Source organism: Monodon monoceros, unplaced genomic scaffold (genome assembly GCF_005190385.1).
Source record: "Monodon monoceros isolate NGI ecotype Baffin Bay Population unplaced genomic scaffold, NGI_Narwhal_1 Super_Scaffold_11, whole genome shotgun sequence".
Taxonomy (NCBI): Eukaryota; Metazoa; Chordata; class Mammalia; order Artiodactyla; family Monodontidae; genus Monodon; species Monodon monoceros.
Window position 1 is genome coordinate 71280270 of NW_021703767.1, and position 17197 is coordinate 71297466.

Genomic DNA, 17197 nt, shown 5'->3' on the forward strand with positions numbered 1-17197 from the left:
ACTTCACTTAGGCAATTGTGAACAAAAGGCTTTCATTAAGAACAAAAACAAAACCAAAAAATCTTAGAAGAGGAGGTACCATTAAGTACCTATTGAAGTAAAATGTCTATTTGTAAGTAAGCTTAAGTCTATTTGAGGAGAGAGGTGTCTATTTTTTTAAATCCTTAAAAAAATCTGTAGTCTGAGTAAGCACCTCCTTAAGGGCAGGCTTGATAAAATGCTAGGGAGAGGAGGGATGATTTTGAGTCAGGCTGGCTATAGATAGGGTGTCAGATGTAGTGTGGCCTGATGTTACACAGGATCATTTTTGTCCAAGAATATTTTGTTGTTTTATGTTGCTTATTATTAACTCTCTAATTCACTCATCCCGTCACTAATATCAGTGCCTCCACTAGAAAGGAATCACAATCCCTATTTGTTTTGTGAGGGATCCCCTATCTCTCCTGGTTTTTCAATTTCAATTCTTGCTTACCATCTATTGCATACTTTCTACGTGCCAACATGCATCATCTCATTTAATCCTCAGAACTCTATAAAGTAGGCATTAATCTCATTTTATAAAGGTGGCCACTGAGGGACAGAGTAGATAAGTCACTTGCCCAAAGTTTGGACCAAAGAACTTGTAAGTGATAGGGCCTGGATTTGAGCCCCAGCGTATCTGACTTCTAAGTGCATAGTCTTAAGCACTTTGCTGTACTGCCTCCATGATAAGCATTTCTGGTCTGACCACCTAGGATTCCAGTGCAGAAGCTGTGGTGTATGGCAGGACTTTGAAGTTTCAAAGTTGTATGCTCTAATAGAGGATACCTATGCTGTATCTACTGGCCCTGGCTGCAGTTCAGGCCTGCTGCCAAAGGCCAGTTCCTACCAGCGTTTCTGTAGTGCTAAGTGCTCCTCTTCTGAGGGCCTCTACCCTTGACTCTGACACGTGTTCTTTTTTTGTAGTTTGCCAGAAAGCATGAGAGCCCGCTGCTGGTGACAAAGAGCCAGAGCCTGACAGCTCTGCCTGGTTCCACGTACACCCCTTCAACCAGTTATGCTCAGCATTCCTACTTTGGGTCCTTCTCTAGCCTCCACCAATCCATACCCCATCATGGCTCAGGTATGGGGGCAGCAAGGGGTAGCCAAGACATGTATCCCCAGGCCTGGAAAGCAGAGGACTTAGTGGGCGCTCACAGGCTGGCTATAGATGGAGCCTTGGGTTGATGCAGTTTGTCAAACTTCATGTCTTAATATGGAAATCTTAAAGAGGTATATAGCAACTAGCCTAAGATAATTCAGTAGCATCATTAAAGTAACAGAGTCAAGAGATGTTTTTAGTTTCCCCTGGGTTTCTGATCCGCATTGCCAGAAGGCATTTCAATGATAATAGCTAACATTTATTCAGTGCCTGCCATGTGCCAGGCTCTGTTGTAATCAATTTGTATATATTATCTCGTTTGACCCTTAAAACAGTCCTACGAGGTAGGTGTTATTATTATTGCTCACGTTATAGATGGGGAATGCATACTAATAAGCAATGAAGCCACTGTCCCAAGAGCTTATGCTTTTGACTTAGCTGCTTCTAAGTAATTTTTTGCTTACCTTGAACGATTTAGCCTTTTCTGACGTGACACCATGTGTCCTGGGCACCCAGTAACAATAGGGAGTTTGGTCCTTAGTTGTGGAGAAGCCCTTCACAGGCACCAAAGGCTTCCACCTCACCTTTCCTTTCCCTTTCTTTTTATATCCTAGAAAGAAGATCTACTTCCTTTTCACTCTGTGGCCCATGCCAGAAACCTCAAGAAAGCAGAGGACATGTCTCGCCAGCAGAGGATCAAACCGTCCAAGCCCCTCTGCTTCCAATCTCTGCATTAGCTGGGGACTCCCCCTCGACCCCAAATGAGATGAGCTCCAGCACTCTGACCAGCCCCTTAGAAGCACCCTGGGTCAGCAGCCAGAATGATTCCCCAAGTGATGCCAGTGAGGGGCCTGAGTACTTGGCCATTGGCAACCAGGACCCCCGAGGCCGGACCGCCAGCTGTCAGAGTCACAGCAGCAATGCTGAGAGCAACAGCTCCAATTTGTTCTCCTCCAGCAGCTCCCAGAAGCCAGATTCTGCTGCTTCTTCTCTAGGGGACCAAGAGGGAGGTGGGAAGAGCCAGTTGTCCAATGTCCTTCGCAGGTCTAGCTTCTCAGAGGGGCAAACACTCACTGTCACCGGTGGAACAAAGAGGAGCCATACTCGATCCCATTCGGATACCAACATTGCCTCCAGAGGAGCCCCAGGTAATGATAACCACCAGCCCGTAGTCAGTAAGGCGGCCTCCTGAATTTCAGGTGGAAGGGAGAGTTTGTTCTTAAGGGTCTTCAGATGGCAGAAAGAGAAGTTATGTTTCTGATGATATGAAGAGTATATTGCTTATAATGAAAAAGAGAAGTTTGTAATATAATGTGGATACCTAAGAAATCTCTCTGAGAATATTTATGTTTGTTCCTTTATACATTGCTAAATAGTAAATGCTTTCCTGGATTCTTTCACTGGTCCTTTAGCACCAGAGGATAGTGTGACTAATCACAGTCCAAGTTTTAAATGCATCTCTCAGACAGAGGGAAAGTACTAATGATCTTTAAAAATAATCCCGTTAAATTCCGTCCCTTCCTGTGATTCCTGAGAAGTTTGGTCAGGATATAATAACAATAAGAGAGAGGCAAACTGATGTTAGGGTTTCCTTATTAAGACTAGAGATGTAGTGAGTATGGGGTGATGGGACCTAGTAAACAAGTAAGTGGGGTTGACTGCTCCATCACTAGTTCAGGTTGAAAGGCAGTTGGGTAAGGAGGCCTTGGCTACTAGGACATCCTTCACACAGACACCAGCTGCTAGCAGAGAGCACCTTAGGCATGGCCAAGGTGGTGTCATTGCTTTTGCCATTTCCCTACTATCATCTTTCCTAGGTTGTTGGTGTCTGGCAGGCTTTGATTGGGTTTCATTCGTAAGAGCATCTCCATAAAAGCAAGTAGAAGGCCGATTTGTGCTCAAGGCCAGTTCTGGGTGGAAAAGCCTCAGAAATAAAATATAAAAGTAAAGTATAAAAAATTAAGAGCAAAAAAGGAAGATTTCCTTTTACAACTAGAGCTGCTATTGATTTCTCTTTATAATTTCTAAAAGGTGAGAGCAAAGGCCTTCATCTGAAACTTCTGAATTGCAAACTTTTGTCTCTGTTTTCCCCTCAAGAATGTGGTTTGGCTCATTGGAACTCGTTAGAACAAAAGTCTCCAATCAAAGCCTGTCTTCCCATGAGCCTTCGTAGATGTGAAGAGTACTTGGGTTAGACCCTTACTTCACATCTCCTGGAGCAGTCTGCTATACTCCAGGCTACTGGTGTTTGAGCATGTAAAACTCCCCTGCCCCCATTCTTGCATCCATGCGGATTCCAGAAACTGCAGTAACCTGCATTGGAAAAGGGAGCCAGAGAAAACCTAAGCAGAAGGATCTGAGGGAGTGTGGGTCATGTGCAGCTTCTCGTACGAGTCATCTTTCCCTCTGCGCTAGGGTTCCCTCTCAGGAGTTAAGCCCCAACCTTTGCTAGATAAGAAGACATTCTTTTTCTCACTCTGTCTATTCTCGTGTTCTGGACTTTCCTCTGCACCTGTCTGTCTACATACAGGAGGCCCCAGGAGTATCACCATTATAGTTGAAGATCCCATTGCAGGTTTGGGAGCCAGTCCTGTCTGTCCAGCCCCCGCCCCCACCTCCTCGTGTTCTTCTGTGACCATCTTGCTTAGTTTCGAACTTCCTTTTCCATTCTGGTGTCAAATCAAGTCTGGCTGGCCTGGTCCTGTAGTTATGGTTAGACCTGTTGGTAAAATAATACCATTGTTTTGCATGATACGTTTTTTGCCCACGACTTCCAAATGCCTCATTCAGTCTCTCAACAGCATCCAGGAGATAGAATCAAGACTTGTCAAGCCTGTATTGCCCAAAGGTGAATCTGAGGTCTGCTGTTTGTCTAAGACATCATGATGAATCAGTGGCAGAATTTTTCTTATAACTGAGTACTTACTACAAATTACTTTATTTTCCATGATTTAACACCAGAATGTGTTTTCTCCTCTTTCTGTGGTCTTGGATGTGAGTGCATGTTTTTGCCTCTCCTGGAGTCCCCTGTTTCCTTTTTCTTTCACCTGTCTTCCTTCCCCTGTAAATTTCTCCCCCACCCCCTCATTCCAGCCATTGCACAAGGTTTTTCTATTGACTTAAGTCTATTTCTTTGGTTTTCACAGTGTTGTTCAAACTGCATATTGTGTTACATTCTGGGTACATCATGCATGGAGATATTGATGCTAGAATGTGTCTGCAAGACTGAGTGGTAAGGGAGAACTGAAAATTATGGCCTCCTGGTAATGGGTGAAGCTACTGGCTGTGTTAGCTTGGCAAAGAGGTTAAAGAGGAACAAGTATGCGAGACCTTTGTTTAGAAGAGTCTTGTTGTTCTTAAGGAGATAAGAAATTGTAAGGTGACAGATTTCAAGTCAGTATGAGGAAATTCTAAGAATTAGAGCTGATCAGTTGAATGGGCAGCATCAGGAGGTAGTGAGCTCAGTGAGCAAAGGCTGGATGGCCTTTACATGCTGTAAAGGAATAAGGTTCTGGTGCTGGAGTTTGTGTTGTGCACTGAGTTTGACTGGGGACCTCAAAGTTGCCTCCAAATCATGATTTCTTACCAAGGCATCATGGTGACTGCTGGTTTGTTGTGAGGAGCAGAGCCCACTGCCAGGACCACCAAGGGAACACAGAGTTATCACTTACCACGTAGTAGCATTTTTTGTGAGAGGAGCAGCTGACAAATTGGCACCATCTGTCAAGGAAATGGGTTGGATGCTGCTCAATCATTAGTTCTCCCAGCGCATCCTGTTCATTTCTCAGGCACCCACCTGCTTTGCTGCCTGCTCTTCTTTCTGTGGCACTGGGAATTTTGTGTTTCCCTTTGGAGAATATCAGTTTCCATTTCCTGTGAACCATGCCTGCTGCTATTCCTCCACTCTCAACTCTCAATGTTCCTTGAAAACTGCTACCCAGACACTTCCTACTTTGCCAGGCTTCTCATGAAACCTCTCCCTTCCTTCTCCAGGAAGGCTGGGTCTACAGCCCTGTGGCTGAGCCCTTTGGTTACAAGGCCATCATCCTTGGCTTCTCTAACATTGTCTTGATGCTTCTTTTAAGGACATTGCTGGGTGTTATTTTGTTCTGCCAGTTCAGAAGTGGGTTAAATTTGTAGGTATGACAAATTTACATTTCAGGTGCAAGAAGGGCCATATCCTAGTGTTTCTTAGTGAGTTTAACCCTTCTGATACTGTTTTAAAGTCTAGTGTCAAGGTATCAGAAAAGTTTCAGTGTGCTTATCTCCATGTGAGGACTGTTTTCTAAATTGGTTTGTCAAGAGGGTAGAAATTGGCTGATATTCCTGGAACATTTGGTAAGAAGATGGAAGAAGAGAGAACTAAATTCATGAATCCACTTTGATTTGATTCTTTTTCGCCTCTGTGTTGCCGCATTCCAGGTCATGTTTTCTCTTTTCCCCTTAGAATATTCCGACTTCCCACCTCCCTTCCTCCATGTGTTCCTGCATTCTTGGACTGTTCCCTGTTGGTGTGCCACCTCTCTCCTGTTTGGGAGGGCATTGGGAATGGGAGCAGTTAAATATTGAAACTCCAAAGTTGGGAATGTATGTGTCACTCACCTCGCATGTGTGTTTTTACTCCCTGGTGGCCACTGACACTAGAATCCTGCAGTGATAAGTCGAAGTTGAGAGGCCCCTTGTCCTACTCTGGTCAAAGCAGTGAAGTCAGCACACCCAGCTCTCTGTACATGGAGTATGGTAAGTGAGTACTAGGAAGGCCAGTGCTGCAATCGTGTCTTTGCTCTGGTCCCCCCATGCCTGCCACACTCTGAGCTGTGTAGCTCATCTTAGCTCTGTGGAGGGTACACACCATACAGTCTCACCCTCCCTTTCATTATTTTCAACCCCTGTGCCAGAAATCACACTACCCTGCCATTTCTCTTTCTCCTCTCTGCCTTAGGGGTCCCACTGTCTCGTGCTGTGGGTGTTATCACCGTGAATGTCTGGTGAGCCAGCTGGAATGGCTCTCTGAGTGGGTGAGAGAGACCTTGAAAAGAGGCCTTTGAGTGTCTAGGCTTAATTACCGAAGATAGGCTCCACATGGAAATCATCCACAGGGAGAGCCATTTCTTTCCTTGTCTGACTCACAGCACAGGTTTTTTGGTTTCTTTGTTTGTGGGTAGGAGGACGAGTATGTCATCTTTAAATTTAGGTGGTCAAAGGGTTGTCTCCAGGCTCTCTCCATTTATTCCACCATTCTCTAACCCAGGGGCTTAGTGCTCTGGGATTCCGAGATTCAGAGAAATTCCTGTAGAAGGTAGACATCTTTCCAACCTGTTATCCGGGAAGGCTTGGGAGCATCTTTAGTGTTAAAATCATCAGACTTCTTAAGGAAGCTTGTCTGTAAAGAAGATTTGCTTTTCAAAGCAGGGCTTTTCACATCCACATTCCATTTTCCCACAGAGGGCAGTCAGTACCTGTGCTCAGGAGAAGGCATGTTCCGAAGACCATCAGAGGGACAGTCCCTCATCAGCTACCTGTCTGAGCAAGACTTTGGCAGCTGTGCAGACCTGGAAAAGGTGAGGACTCTAAGGAGCCACTGAAAAGCCCTTGAGTTGGGAGATCTGGTCTGAGGGCTCCAGTGCCATTTGTCCTAAAGAGGTTTTGGGTACACAGCAATAACATGGGTGTAGACTACAGTACAGGTAAGTCACAGTAAAGATAAGCTCAACAAGTTCTGTCTCTGGAAAGCTCTTCTGGGAGCCTATGCGCCTCACTGAGTCCAGAGATATTACTGATTTTGTCTTAGAAGCTACCCTGGACAGAGAAACATTGAATTTTAGTCACGTGATTACTGTTTCCTTGACCCTGGAACCTTAGGTAAAGACTGTCTTCAGAATCAACTTCTGTATTTTGTTCTAAGGCTCAGATATGTGATAAATGATGTCCCTGTAGCATTTTATAGCTTACAAAGCACTTTATCTTGAGACATCACATTTACCTTAATACTTTGTATATAAGTGTATGGTTTTAGGAAAGACCTGACCTCTTCTCTGTCATATTTTTATGTGGAAAGTGGGACAGGAAGGCCAGGCATGGCCAGATACGAGAGCAAAGAGAATGTACAACAGGTTTTCTGGCCATCAGCTTTCATTATAGGAGCAGTGTGCATTTCCCCTGGGTGTTTTGAGTGAAAGCAATGCGCGTTCTGGAAGCTACTTTCCAAGAGTATAATCAGTGAGGTGGCCCCTTTTTGGCGCTCTTCTTCCCCAGGAAAATGCCCACTTCAGCATCTCAGAATCCTTGATTGCTGCCATTGAGCTGATGAAGTGCAACATGATGAGCCAGTGCCTAGAAGAGGAGGAAGGGGAGGAGGACAGTGACAGGGAGATCCAGGAACTGAAGCAGAAGATCCGCCTTCGTCGCCAGCAGATCCGCACCAAGAATCTGCTCCCTGTGTACCAGGAGACTGAGTATGGAAGTGAGTGAGGCTGTGAACGCCTCTTCCTGCTTCTTCAGGCTTCAGGATAAGGCTTAGTACCTCGTGGGCTTTCTTTTTTGTCTTCGTATGTTCATGTGAGATGTTACACACAAGCCAAGGATTCCTCTGCTGTCAGAAGGATTTTCTATGTTGTTCTAATTTTCTTTTTTTCTACCAGACCAGAGTCCTAGAGCTCATCCATTTCCTACCTCTACATGTATATTATAAATTATCTTATTTGTGTTATACTCTTACATGTTATTATCTTTTCTAAGAAAACAAAGTCCCTATTATTCCTATTGCAAAGCACACAGGAATTAAGAAAGTACAGTAATTTTTAAAAAGAAAAATCTGGTAAATGTAGTATTCTTAACTTGTTCTATATTATACCTATTGTCTATATAGCTTTAATTTACAGCTGTCAGTTTAAAATCGGCATGTCTGGCAAAGAAAATTAAACTTTAAGAGTTTTATAAACTTTCTAGGTTGCTAAAGAATTTATTTTTCTACTATATATGGTATAGACAAAGCTCAAAACTATGCACAGGAAAAAAGCCTGACTGTTTCTTTTGGAAGTAGGCCGAAAAGAGAATTTTGAGAACTGTTCATGTCTTCAGTTCATTTGGTCATAACTTTGCTATTGTAATATGTGAATCCCAGTTTATTTAAGCTATTCTCTTCTATACTGTGTTAATTTAACTTTCATGTACATTTAGTACAACTTTTGTTATTAAAATTAGCATTTACCATTTTCCAAAAAAAAGAAAATATATATATATATATATATATATATATATATCAGAAATATCTTCCAAAAAATAGGTTTCTGATATGAGGAGAACTAAGGCCACTGGTTCCAGATTCACTTTCCAGAGAGTGGTACTTTCTGCTCACATGAAACTTTTTAGGGGATCAATCAAGAAGGGGAAACTAGCAAGAAGAGCTAGTTTCCATTTCCCCAGCATAACTCCCAGCCAAGGTTCTATTTACTTCTATGTTCAAGTCATACCAGGTCCCTTTTGTTGTGACCCTAGAAAGAGTAGGAGACCTCTTCTGTCCTATTTATTACTTTTTTTTTTTTTTTTTTTTTTTAATGTAACAGGCTTTCGGGTCACTTCCAGCAGCTCCCAGTTCAGTTCACGTGATTCAGCACAGTTCTCTGACTCTGGCTCTGCTGATGAGGTTGATGAATTTGAAATCCAAGGTATGAATGAACACTTTTCAAGGGAACTTTCATTAACTGTTTCTTTTAATTTGGAATCATAGGCTGAGAAGCTTTCCCTAAGCAGGGGGTCTTCATTATGCTTCATTATGGTATGTTGTCGGCTGTTGTAAGAGATAACTTCTCTTGTTAAAAACAAGGCCTATTTAAAATTTAAGCAGAAAAGAACACTAAAAGGAAGTATTCCATTGGAGTGGGATGGCTATTGATGTCACCATGATGCTTCTTCCTCAGTTGCACCTTTCTCTCAGATCCTCACTCTAATTCCTGCTACTAGCAGTCCAGAGCTAGCCCACATCTACATGAAATTAGAATTCTATTCTCTTGTGTCCTATAACACAACTGAAATTGTTTCAAAGTGTTTAAAAGGAGCTTTATTATAATCCAAAGAGAAAGTGACAGAAAGAGTCACTGGGAGGGAAAAAGCAAAAAGGGGAAAAAAAAAATCAAGTTTACAAAGTGGAGCTTTATTTCCTGTCCTAACCAGCGCTAATTTGCATAGCAGAATCACAGACTCTTGTCGTGAGCTTCTTCTTAGAGAAGGGGAGGGGCTCTTATCTGGAAAGGCAGTTGTGTTAAATCAGGTTAACCCATGATTAATGGGTTAATCCATTCCTGAAAATCATAAATTTCTTCAACTTCCTGTCAGTGCAATCAACAAATGAACAGATGGAAAACCAAACAGACAGTTCAGGGATGTAAGTTCTTCCCCCATGGCTGGAACCAAGACTAATTTTCTTATAGAGATGACTTGTGTCTAGTTTTCCATTGTAACATGATGGTAAATAGATCTTTTACTGCATGAGGCTCTGATTTCCTGTTTACGCCAATCTCGAGAACCCATTCAGCTCCAGGTATGGTAGCTGAGTTTCTTCCCCATTCAGAAATACAGTATTTACACATATTTTTCCAGGTCTCCAGGAAGTCTTCCTTCTGTGTTCTCCTTAATGCATCTGATTTCTATTTATAACAATGATAGTCACTTAAAACTCCATTTTTTCCTTTGTATGTGGTTTTCCAACAGTTCTCCAGTTCTCTGACACCAAATGAGTGTCCTACATTTCAATTCTGACACTAATTCCTGGAGTTAGCACAGACCCTACAGATTTAGGATTCAGTCCCACGAGATGGCTCCCTCTTCAGATGCCAGCTGCCAGTGGGGTTCCCAGGCTGTCTGTACTTCTCCCTGGCCAACTACCAACCCAGGGGTTCCCACAACTCCCTGCTCACGTTTCATAATTCACTAGAATGACTCACAGAACTCAGGGAAGCACTATACTTATGGTTACAGTTTATTATAAAGGATACAAATGAGTAGTCACATGAAGAGGAGGTACATAGGGCAAGGTCCCAAAGTATCCTGAGCACAGGAACCTCCGTCTCCATGGAGTCAGGGTGTGCCACTCTCCCAGTACCTCGATATGTTCACCAACCAGGAAGCCCTTCCAAACCTCATCTTTATCAAGGTTCATTCAGTAAGCATGAGTGATTAAATCATTGGCCAGTGGCAACTGAGTTCCTGAGGTGGGGCTAAAAGGCCTGATCTTCTAAATAGCTTTTTCTTCTGGCAGCCAACCCCATCCTGAAGCTATCTGGGTGTCCCCATGAGTCATTTCATTAACTTAAGCTTGGATATAATGGAAAGGGGCTCATTATGAATAACAGACATTCTTATCACTCAGGAAATTCCAAAGGTTATAGGAGCTCTGTGCCGGAAACTGGACAGAGACCAAATATATATATATTTTTTATTATACCACAGTCTGTGATTGACTTGATCTCCAAATTAGAAGAAAATAGGAGGGCTCTGCCCTTTCTCTCAGGATCAGCAGTTGGAATTTCATGTGGGTAATAATAAGGTAAATCCAAAACATGCTACTTCACTAAGTGTGGAACAGTCCACTTGACTATAAAGTCTGTTCCTTGCAGCAAAGCAAGGAGCCAGGGGGAGTTGTTCAGACTGAAAGGAGCCAAATTTGAAATAGCCTGCCTGGGGGTGGCATGAGGTGCACTCCTACTGGAAACTGTTGCAGCATTTGTGGCCCCAGAGGAGGTGTTTAATCACCTAACTCTCTAGTCAGTTCAGACAGAAATCCTTAAAGGAAAAGACCTTAGGCATGGCTTGTCAACCTCTAGGCCAGATATTTCTCTGCTGTGATAGACTGTCTTGTGTATTATACAGTGTTAAGCATCATTCCTGGCTTCTCTACCCACTAGATGCCAGTAGCATACCGCCCTTCTCCCCAGTTGTGACAACCAGAAGTGTCTTCAGACATTGGCAAATATCTGCAGTGGGTACAATACCCTCCCTCGTTGATAACCACTGCCTTATGAGGTCTTTAAGGCTAGGCTGGTTTGGGGAGGCAGCAGTAACTGTCTCCCAAGCCAACGTGAGAACCTAACTATGGATGTAGGTTTCTAAAAGCAGTGCCATCTTTTGGAGCAAAAGTCAAGTCCTGATTCCAGGAACATGTGGTATAGAACTGTCATTCTCATCAGTTTACTTCCTGTCTGAATACTAAAGGGCACCCTTTTATAATCATTATTATACAGATGGTAGTGAAGGATCTAACCTGACTCACATGTCAAAGAATGGACTCTCAGTATCAGTGGCCTCGCTGTTTTCAGGTAGCCTGTGTTGGAAGCGTGGGTGTGCTCATACATGCATGTGTGTGAATGTTTGCACCAGCTTTTGTACATACCTGTGATACCTGTCAGGGTTATGAGGACTATAGCGTCTGGAGAACTATCTGGGGAAAACTGGACTTAAGCTAACTGGGAACAAATTAGATACTAATTTTCTTTCTTTTATTATTTTTTATTTTTTAATTAAAAAATTTTTATTGGAGTATAGTTGATTTAAAGTGTTAGTTTCCGCTGTACAGCAAAGTGAATTAGCTATACATATACACATATCCACTCTTTTTTAGATTCTTTTCCCATACAGGTCATTACAGAGTACTGAGTAGAGTTCCCTGTGCTATACAGTAGGTCCTTATTAGTTATCTGTTTTATATATAGTACTGTGTATATGTCAATCCCAATCTCCCAATTTATCCCTCCTTGCCTTTCCCCCCTGGTAAACCGTAGGTTTGTTTTCTAGATCTGTGGCTCTATTTTTTTTTTTTAAGTAAGTTCATTTGTACCATTTTTTCAGATACTCATTTTCTTTTTCCTCATAATACCCCAGCAATCCTCACTGAGATAATCCTTGTTAATCCTTCCCTACAGTGATACTTTTAGATTAAGTGGTCATTGTGGCTGATGGAGATAGTGGACAGTTTAAGAAAGGAGTGGTCAGGTGAAGAAATTACACTTCAAACCTATAGCTAAATACTGCCACACATTCAGACAGCAAAAGTCCGATAGAATGGTATGAAGCTTAGAGTCTCTTTAGAGTTTTGAATTTGCAGAGCCAACTTTCAGAAAGCTATCTCTTCTAGGTACTTTGTATACAATTAGGATTTATTGCTGCAAATGTTTGGTCTTAGTAACTGCTTTGTGATCCAAACAAGTAGACTTTCTGTAGGTGGAGTTGACTAAAAGTAGTAGTTTTCTGTTCACAGTGGCTTTAAAACACACAAACAACAAAATTCAGGGCATTTATTAATTTGATTAATAGTTAATTATTTTATTAATTAAAAATTTTAATTAACAGTTAATTTTAACGGTTAATATTTTCAGCCACTAGAGTTTGAAATAATTACATGTGTAAGATTAAATTAAGATTTAGAGAAATAAAAGTAATTAGGTACCTTTTAATCCTGAACTGTTGTAATTTATTCTAACAGTCTTCTCTTGCTTGAGAAGTAACAATCATAAGTCATTTTTTTTTAGTTTGGTTTTTTTTTGGGTTTTTTTTGGCCATGCCACATGGCTTGAGGGATCTTAGTTCCCTGACCGGGGATCGAACCCAGGCAGTGAAAGCGCTGAGTCCTAACCACTGGACTGCTAGGGAATTCCCCTAAGTCACTTTTAAACTGGTTTCTGATGTGTTTACAACCAGAATCGTTTGCATGTGCATTTACTGACTGTCAGGTACTTCTTGGTTAGAGCATAGTCGTCAGTCTGCTTTAACCATAAGGCATACTTTTTTTTTTTTTTAAACATCTTTATTGGGGTATAATTGCTTTACAATGGTGTGTTAGTTTCTGCTTTATAACAAAGTGAATCAATTATACATATACATATGTTCCCATATGTCTTCCCTCTTGCGTCTCCCTCCCTCCCACTCTCCCTATCCCACCCCTCCAGGCTGTCACAAAGCACCGAGCTAATATCCCTGCATAAGGCATACTTTTATTTGGTCTTCCTAGCATCCTTTCTTCACCCATTTTGGGAGCTTTAAAGCATTTTTTATACACCAAGAATTTGAAATATTTTTCAACTAAAATACTGTTTTTTCTCATGATCCACAATCCCAACACATTTTGAGGGCTTGGAGGGAAAGCAATCAGAACAACCCTCTCTCCAAAGTAGTGACTTGTTTGACTTTCTACACACAGATTCCCGATTATGAAAGCATAATTTTTTTAACATCTTTATTTGAGTATAATTGCTTTCCAATGGTGTGTTAATTTCAGCTTTATAACAAAGTGAATCAGTTATACATATACATATATCCCCATATCTCTTCCTTCTTGCGTCTCCCTCCCTCCCACCCTCCCTGTCCCACCCCTCCAGGTGGTCACAAAGCACTGGCTGCTTCCCACTAGCTATCTATTTTACATTTGGTAGTGTATATATGTCCATGCCACTCTCTCACTTTGTCCCAGCTTACCCTTCCGCCTCCCCGTGTCCTCAAGTCCATTCTCTAGTAGGTCTGTGTCTTTTTTTGTTTTTTTTTTAGATTCCATATATATGTGTTAGCATACGGTATTTGTTTTTCTCTGAAAGCATAATTTACAATTCATCCTTCTCTACTGTAGGTTTCTTTATTGCTTTTTGTTCTTTTTCATTTGTTTCTGGTCTTTAATCAAGTTTATTACTGGGGACCGAATTCCTTCTAACAAGTGTCGGTATACTTCTCATTAGCAGTCTTCTTGATCACGTCCAGAGGCTTACAGATGCTTTTCTTTTTGATCACCTTAAGTAATATATGCTATTGAAGAATCTCTTGGGATTCTATCAGAGGAAGGTTATCAGAATCCATAACACCCGTGGAAAAATTACTTAAGCATTGTAGTACAGACATCATCTATGATAAATACTCTGCATAATTGTAATACTTTGCTTAATGTAATCATTTTTCTTAGATCCTAATTCAGCAAGTAGACCTTATGGAGCAGAAGTGTTTATGAAGGAAATAGTTTTGAAAGTTACTTCCTCCTCACAGTAAAGTGGATGTAAACTTGTGATCATAGCTTATTCATAGAAAGCTTTGTATTCGTTAACATCTATTCCCTTTTTAAAAAACCATTTTACTGAGGAATAATTACACTTCAAAATCTACCCACTTTAAGTGTACAACTCACTAAATTTGAGTAAATTTACCAAGTTGTCAACCATCACCGTAATCTAGTTTCAGGACATCTTCATCACCCCAGTAAGATCCCTCACGCCCATTTATAGTTAATTTACATTCCCACCCCAAGTCCCAGTCCACCACTAATCTTTATACCTCTATAGATTTGTCTTTTCTGGACATTTCATGTAAATGCAGTCACACAGTATGTGATCTTTTGTGTCTGGCTTCTTTCACTTCATCTGTATCTTCTGATGGTGTCTGCCAAATTGATATGATATCATTCATGGGCTCCCAATTCCAGACAGTCTTTTCAGCGTCTTTGGTTTTAGGATTTTGTTGTTGTTTTTTTCCTCCCTTCATCCTTTTCCACTACAACTTCATCAATTCTTCTTTATCCTCCTTCTTTTAGAATTTCAATCTCTGCATATATGTACCTAGTCAGGGTCCAGTCAGGAGACAGAAACCACATGATAACTTGAATAGGGAAAATTTAATATAAAGAATTATTAACTCTGATGGGGGATTGAAGTAATGGGAGACTGGCTCATAAGGAGTAAAGAGAACTCTAAGGAATACAGGAATAGCAGATAGAGGCAGCAGTCACCATCCCTAGGGCTGAGATAGAGCCCCCAGGGGAGGAACAAAGGTAGAAGAGGGCCATACCCCGAGGCTGCGATCCAGACCTCCTTGCTCGCTGGATGGTGGAGTTTTCTGAAGGTGCAGAACTGCCCTGAGAGAATGTCCTGGCATGTTGTCCATGAGGGGTGCCATGCCAACAGCCCTCTTCAGGAAACCATTCTCTGGGGTACAGGAGGAGGCTGCCCCCAGGGGGTGCTGTGCCTCAGAACTCAAGGGGTGCTGGGGGAAGTGGTTCATGGGAGGGGCCAGGCCTGCACCACCGGCTCGGAAGCTTTCCCAGAGGTCCAAGCGAAGCCGCTTATGAAAAGTACCATCAGTGGCACCCTGCTGCAAAGCCTCCTGAAGCCATGCTTACCCTGGGGAAAGTCACTTGCACCACAGGAGTCCTCTTACGGGAGCGCACCAGCAGCCAGAGAAACCCCTTCCTCCTCCAGTGTCCCTCCAGCGCCCTCTACTGCCGAAGCTGAACATTGTGCCAGCTGGCAAAAGATCAGTGTTTTCAAGTCCAGCTCCATTATCACAGAGCAGACAAAAAGAAGGGCAGGTTGGGAGCTGAAAGGCAATAAATTGAAAACTGGCACAATATATAAAGAGGAAAGTTCATGAACTATATTCTGGGCAAGTTTTAAAATTATATCCAATTCAAAGTAATCTGTTGCTCCTCCCCACCTTCCCTCTTTTAATAAATTGTTTTCTCCTTCTAAGGCAAGAGTAATTGTGGTTCTCCATTTTAAAGTGTTTCCTCTTGAGTCAGCAGTTACAGAACATTCAGTAGAGTTGGATTTCTGGATGTGTTGGGTATCCCCTTAGGTGCTAAAAGGAAAACGGGATGCAAACCAACATCAGATTGGCCAGTAAATTCTGAAGTTGACTCTATTCTTGTGCCTCACTTATTTTGTTTAAAAATGTGCAGATTTTGCTAGGGTACCAAGGTTTTAACCAGCTCTTCCTTGATCGTCCCAATACTGGTATCTGGACATGCAAAAATTCTTCTTAAAACCTGTCACTATTTTTGTTGTTGTTTGTCTTTATATTTTTGAACTTTTTCCAGTCAGTAGTAATAGCTTTATCCTATCTAAAGCATCAGACACATTTGAAATCAGTTCTTGTTAAAGAATTGATAAAAAGTTTCACAATTATGTTAACTTCCATTCGGAAGGAGTGCTTCTCAGACTTCTTTCTCAAGTGCTCTCATTTGGGGTATGTTTAATCCATTCAGTTGAGTAGCTTTCTTCTGCCTCTTTACTCCTTAATTATCCTAGACCCTGGTCTACTTTTGTCCAGATCCTCAACTAGTGTTCCAGCCACATTAACCTAATGAGCTGCTTGTACTGACTAGGGAGTGAGCAGGGCACAACGCAGAGGCCTAGTACGCGTGAGGCCTTCATGGTACTGACCAGTGACAGGTGTCATGGCCCTTTGGATATCAGGCGCTGCCTCTCCCTCTCCGCTCTTGGGGTAAGATCCTCGCTTCCAAACCCGTGTAGTCTTCTGCACTCTTGGAAATATTCCTGATTAGCTAGGACATCACTGCACCTCTGGTAAAAAAGAAGAAACATGATAAAGTATGACTTGACTTTATTTTCCAAAGAGGAGAGAGTGTTATTTTTTCTCTCAAAGAAAAGAAGACTTCCTCTCTGTGAGGCTGAAGAACTGCTGAATAGTTTTTATGAAGACAGTGGTTTTCAGGAACTATGAATTGTCAACCGCCTCTCCTCTCTGGCGTGCCATGTTTTCTTTTGTAGCCTGGCCCTCAAGTAACCATGTTGGTTAGCTCTTTATTCAAGATACCTGTCTAAGATTTTTGTCTGGTTTTTCCTTTTCTATCACTCATAAACAGGCTGAAATTTGCCTTTTGCTTTTAGACAATTTTTTATTTAGGAAATATTTTTTGGAAACCTATTATGTACAAAGCTCTTTGAGGATTTTAAGGACAAGGCAAGACTTACGTATGATCCAAGGCAGTTTAGTGTTACTCAGATCAACGTTGCAAACCCAATGGCCTATGAAGGTCTACTATTGCCTAGAGTTTTTTCTTCTCTTCTAGCACTATTTAGAATGGAATACAGAGCTAGCCAGTATATTGGGAACTGGATTTGAGTGGCGCAAATTCAGACAGAGTATATGATATACATGAACTTCTTTGTTAAATGAAATAGGATTTGTTATTTGCTAGTCAAAGATTTTGTTGCTATCTTAAGTTTTTCTATGCTTAGAGAGCATATGAAAACAGAGATTTCAATTCTTTTCTCTTATTTGTGTTTATAGCTTTGAAGACATTGATTT

General features: G+C 41.7%; 1 protein-coding gene across 5 annotated transcripts in view; it reads left to right on the forward strand.

The window, feature by feature from the left end:
• RUBCN (rubicon autophagy regulator) overlaps positions 1-17197 on the forward strand; it is a 69153-nt gene that overhangs the window by 38375 nt on the left and 13581 nt on the right. For 2 of the 5 annotated variants that reach the window (XM_029214333.1, XM_029214334.1), the window contains 7 exons: positions 946-1102; positions 1735-2268; positions 5765-5860; positions 6566-6681; positions 7376-7583; positions 8686-8787; positions 11359-11433. In XM_029214333.1, coding sequence (XP_029070166.1) covers positions 946-1102; positions 1735-2268; positions 5765-5860; positions 6566-6681; positions 7376-7583; positions 8686-8787; positions 11359-11433 — 1288 coding nt within the window. The remainder of the gene's footprint in view (positions 1-945; positions 1103-1734; positions 2269-5764; positions 5861-6565; positions 6682-7375; positions 7584-8685; positions 8788-11358; positions 11434-17197) is intronic. The other 3 variants (XM_029214335.1, XM_029214336.1, XM_029214337.1) reach the window with 2 other exon arrangements.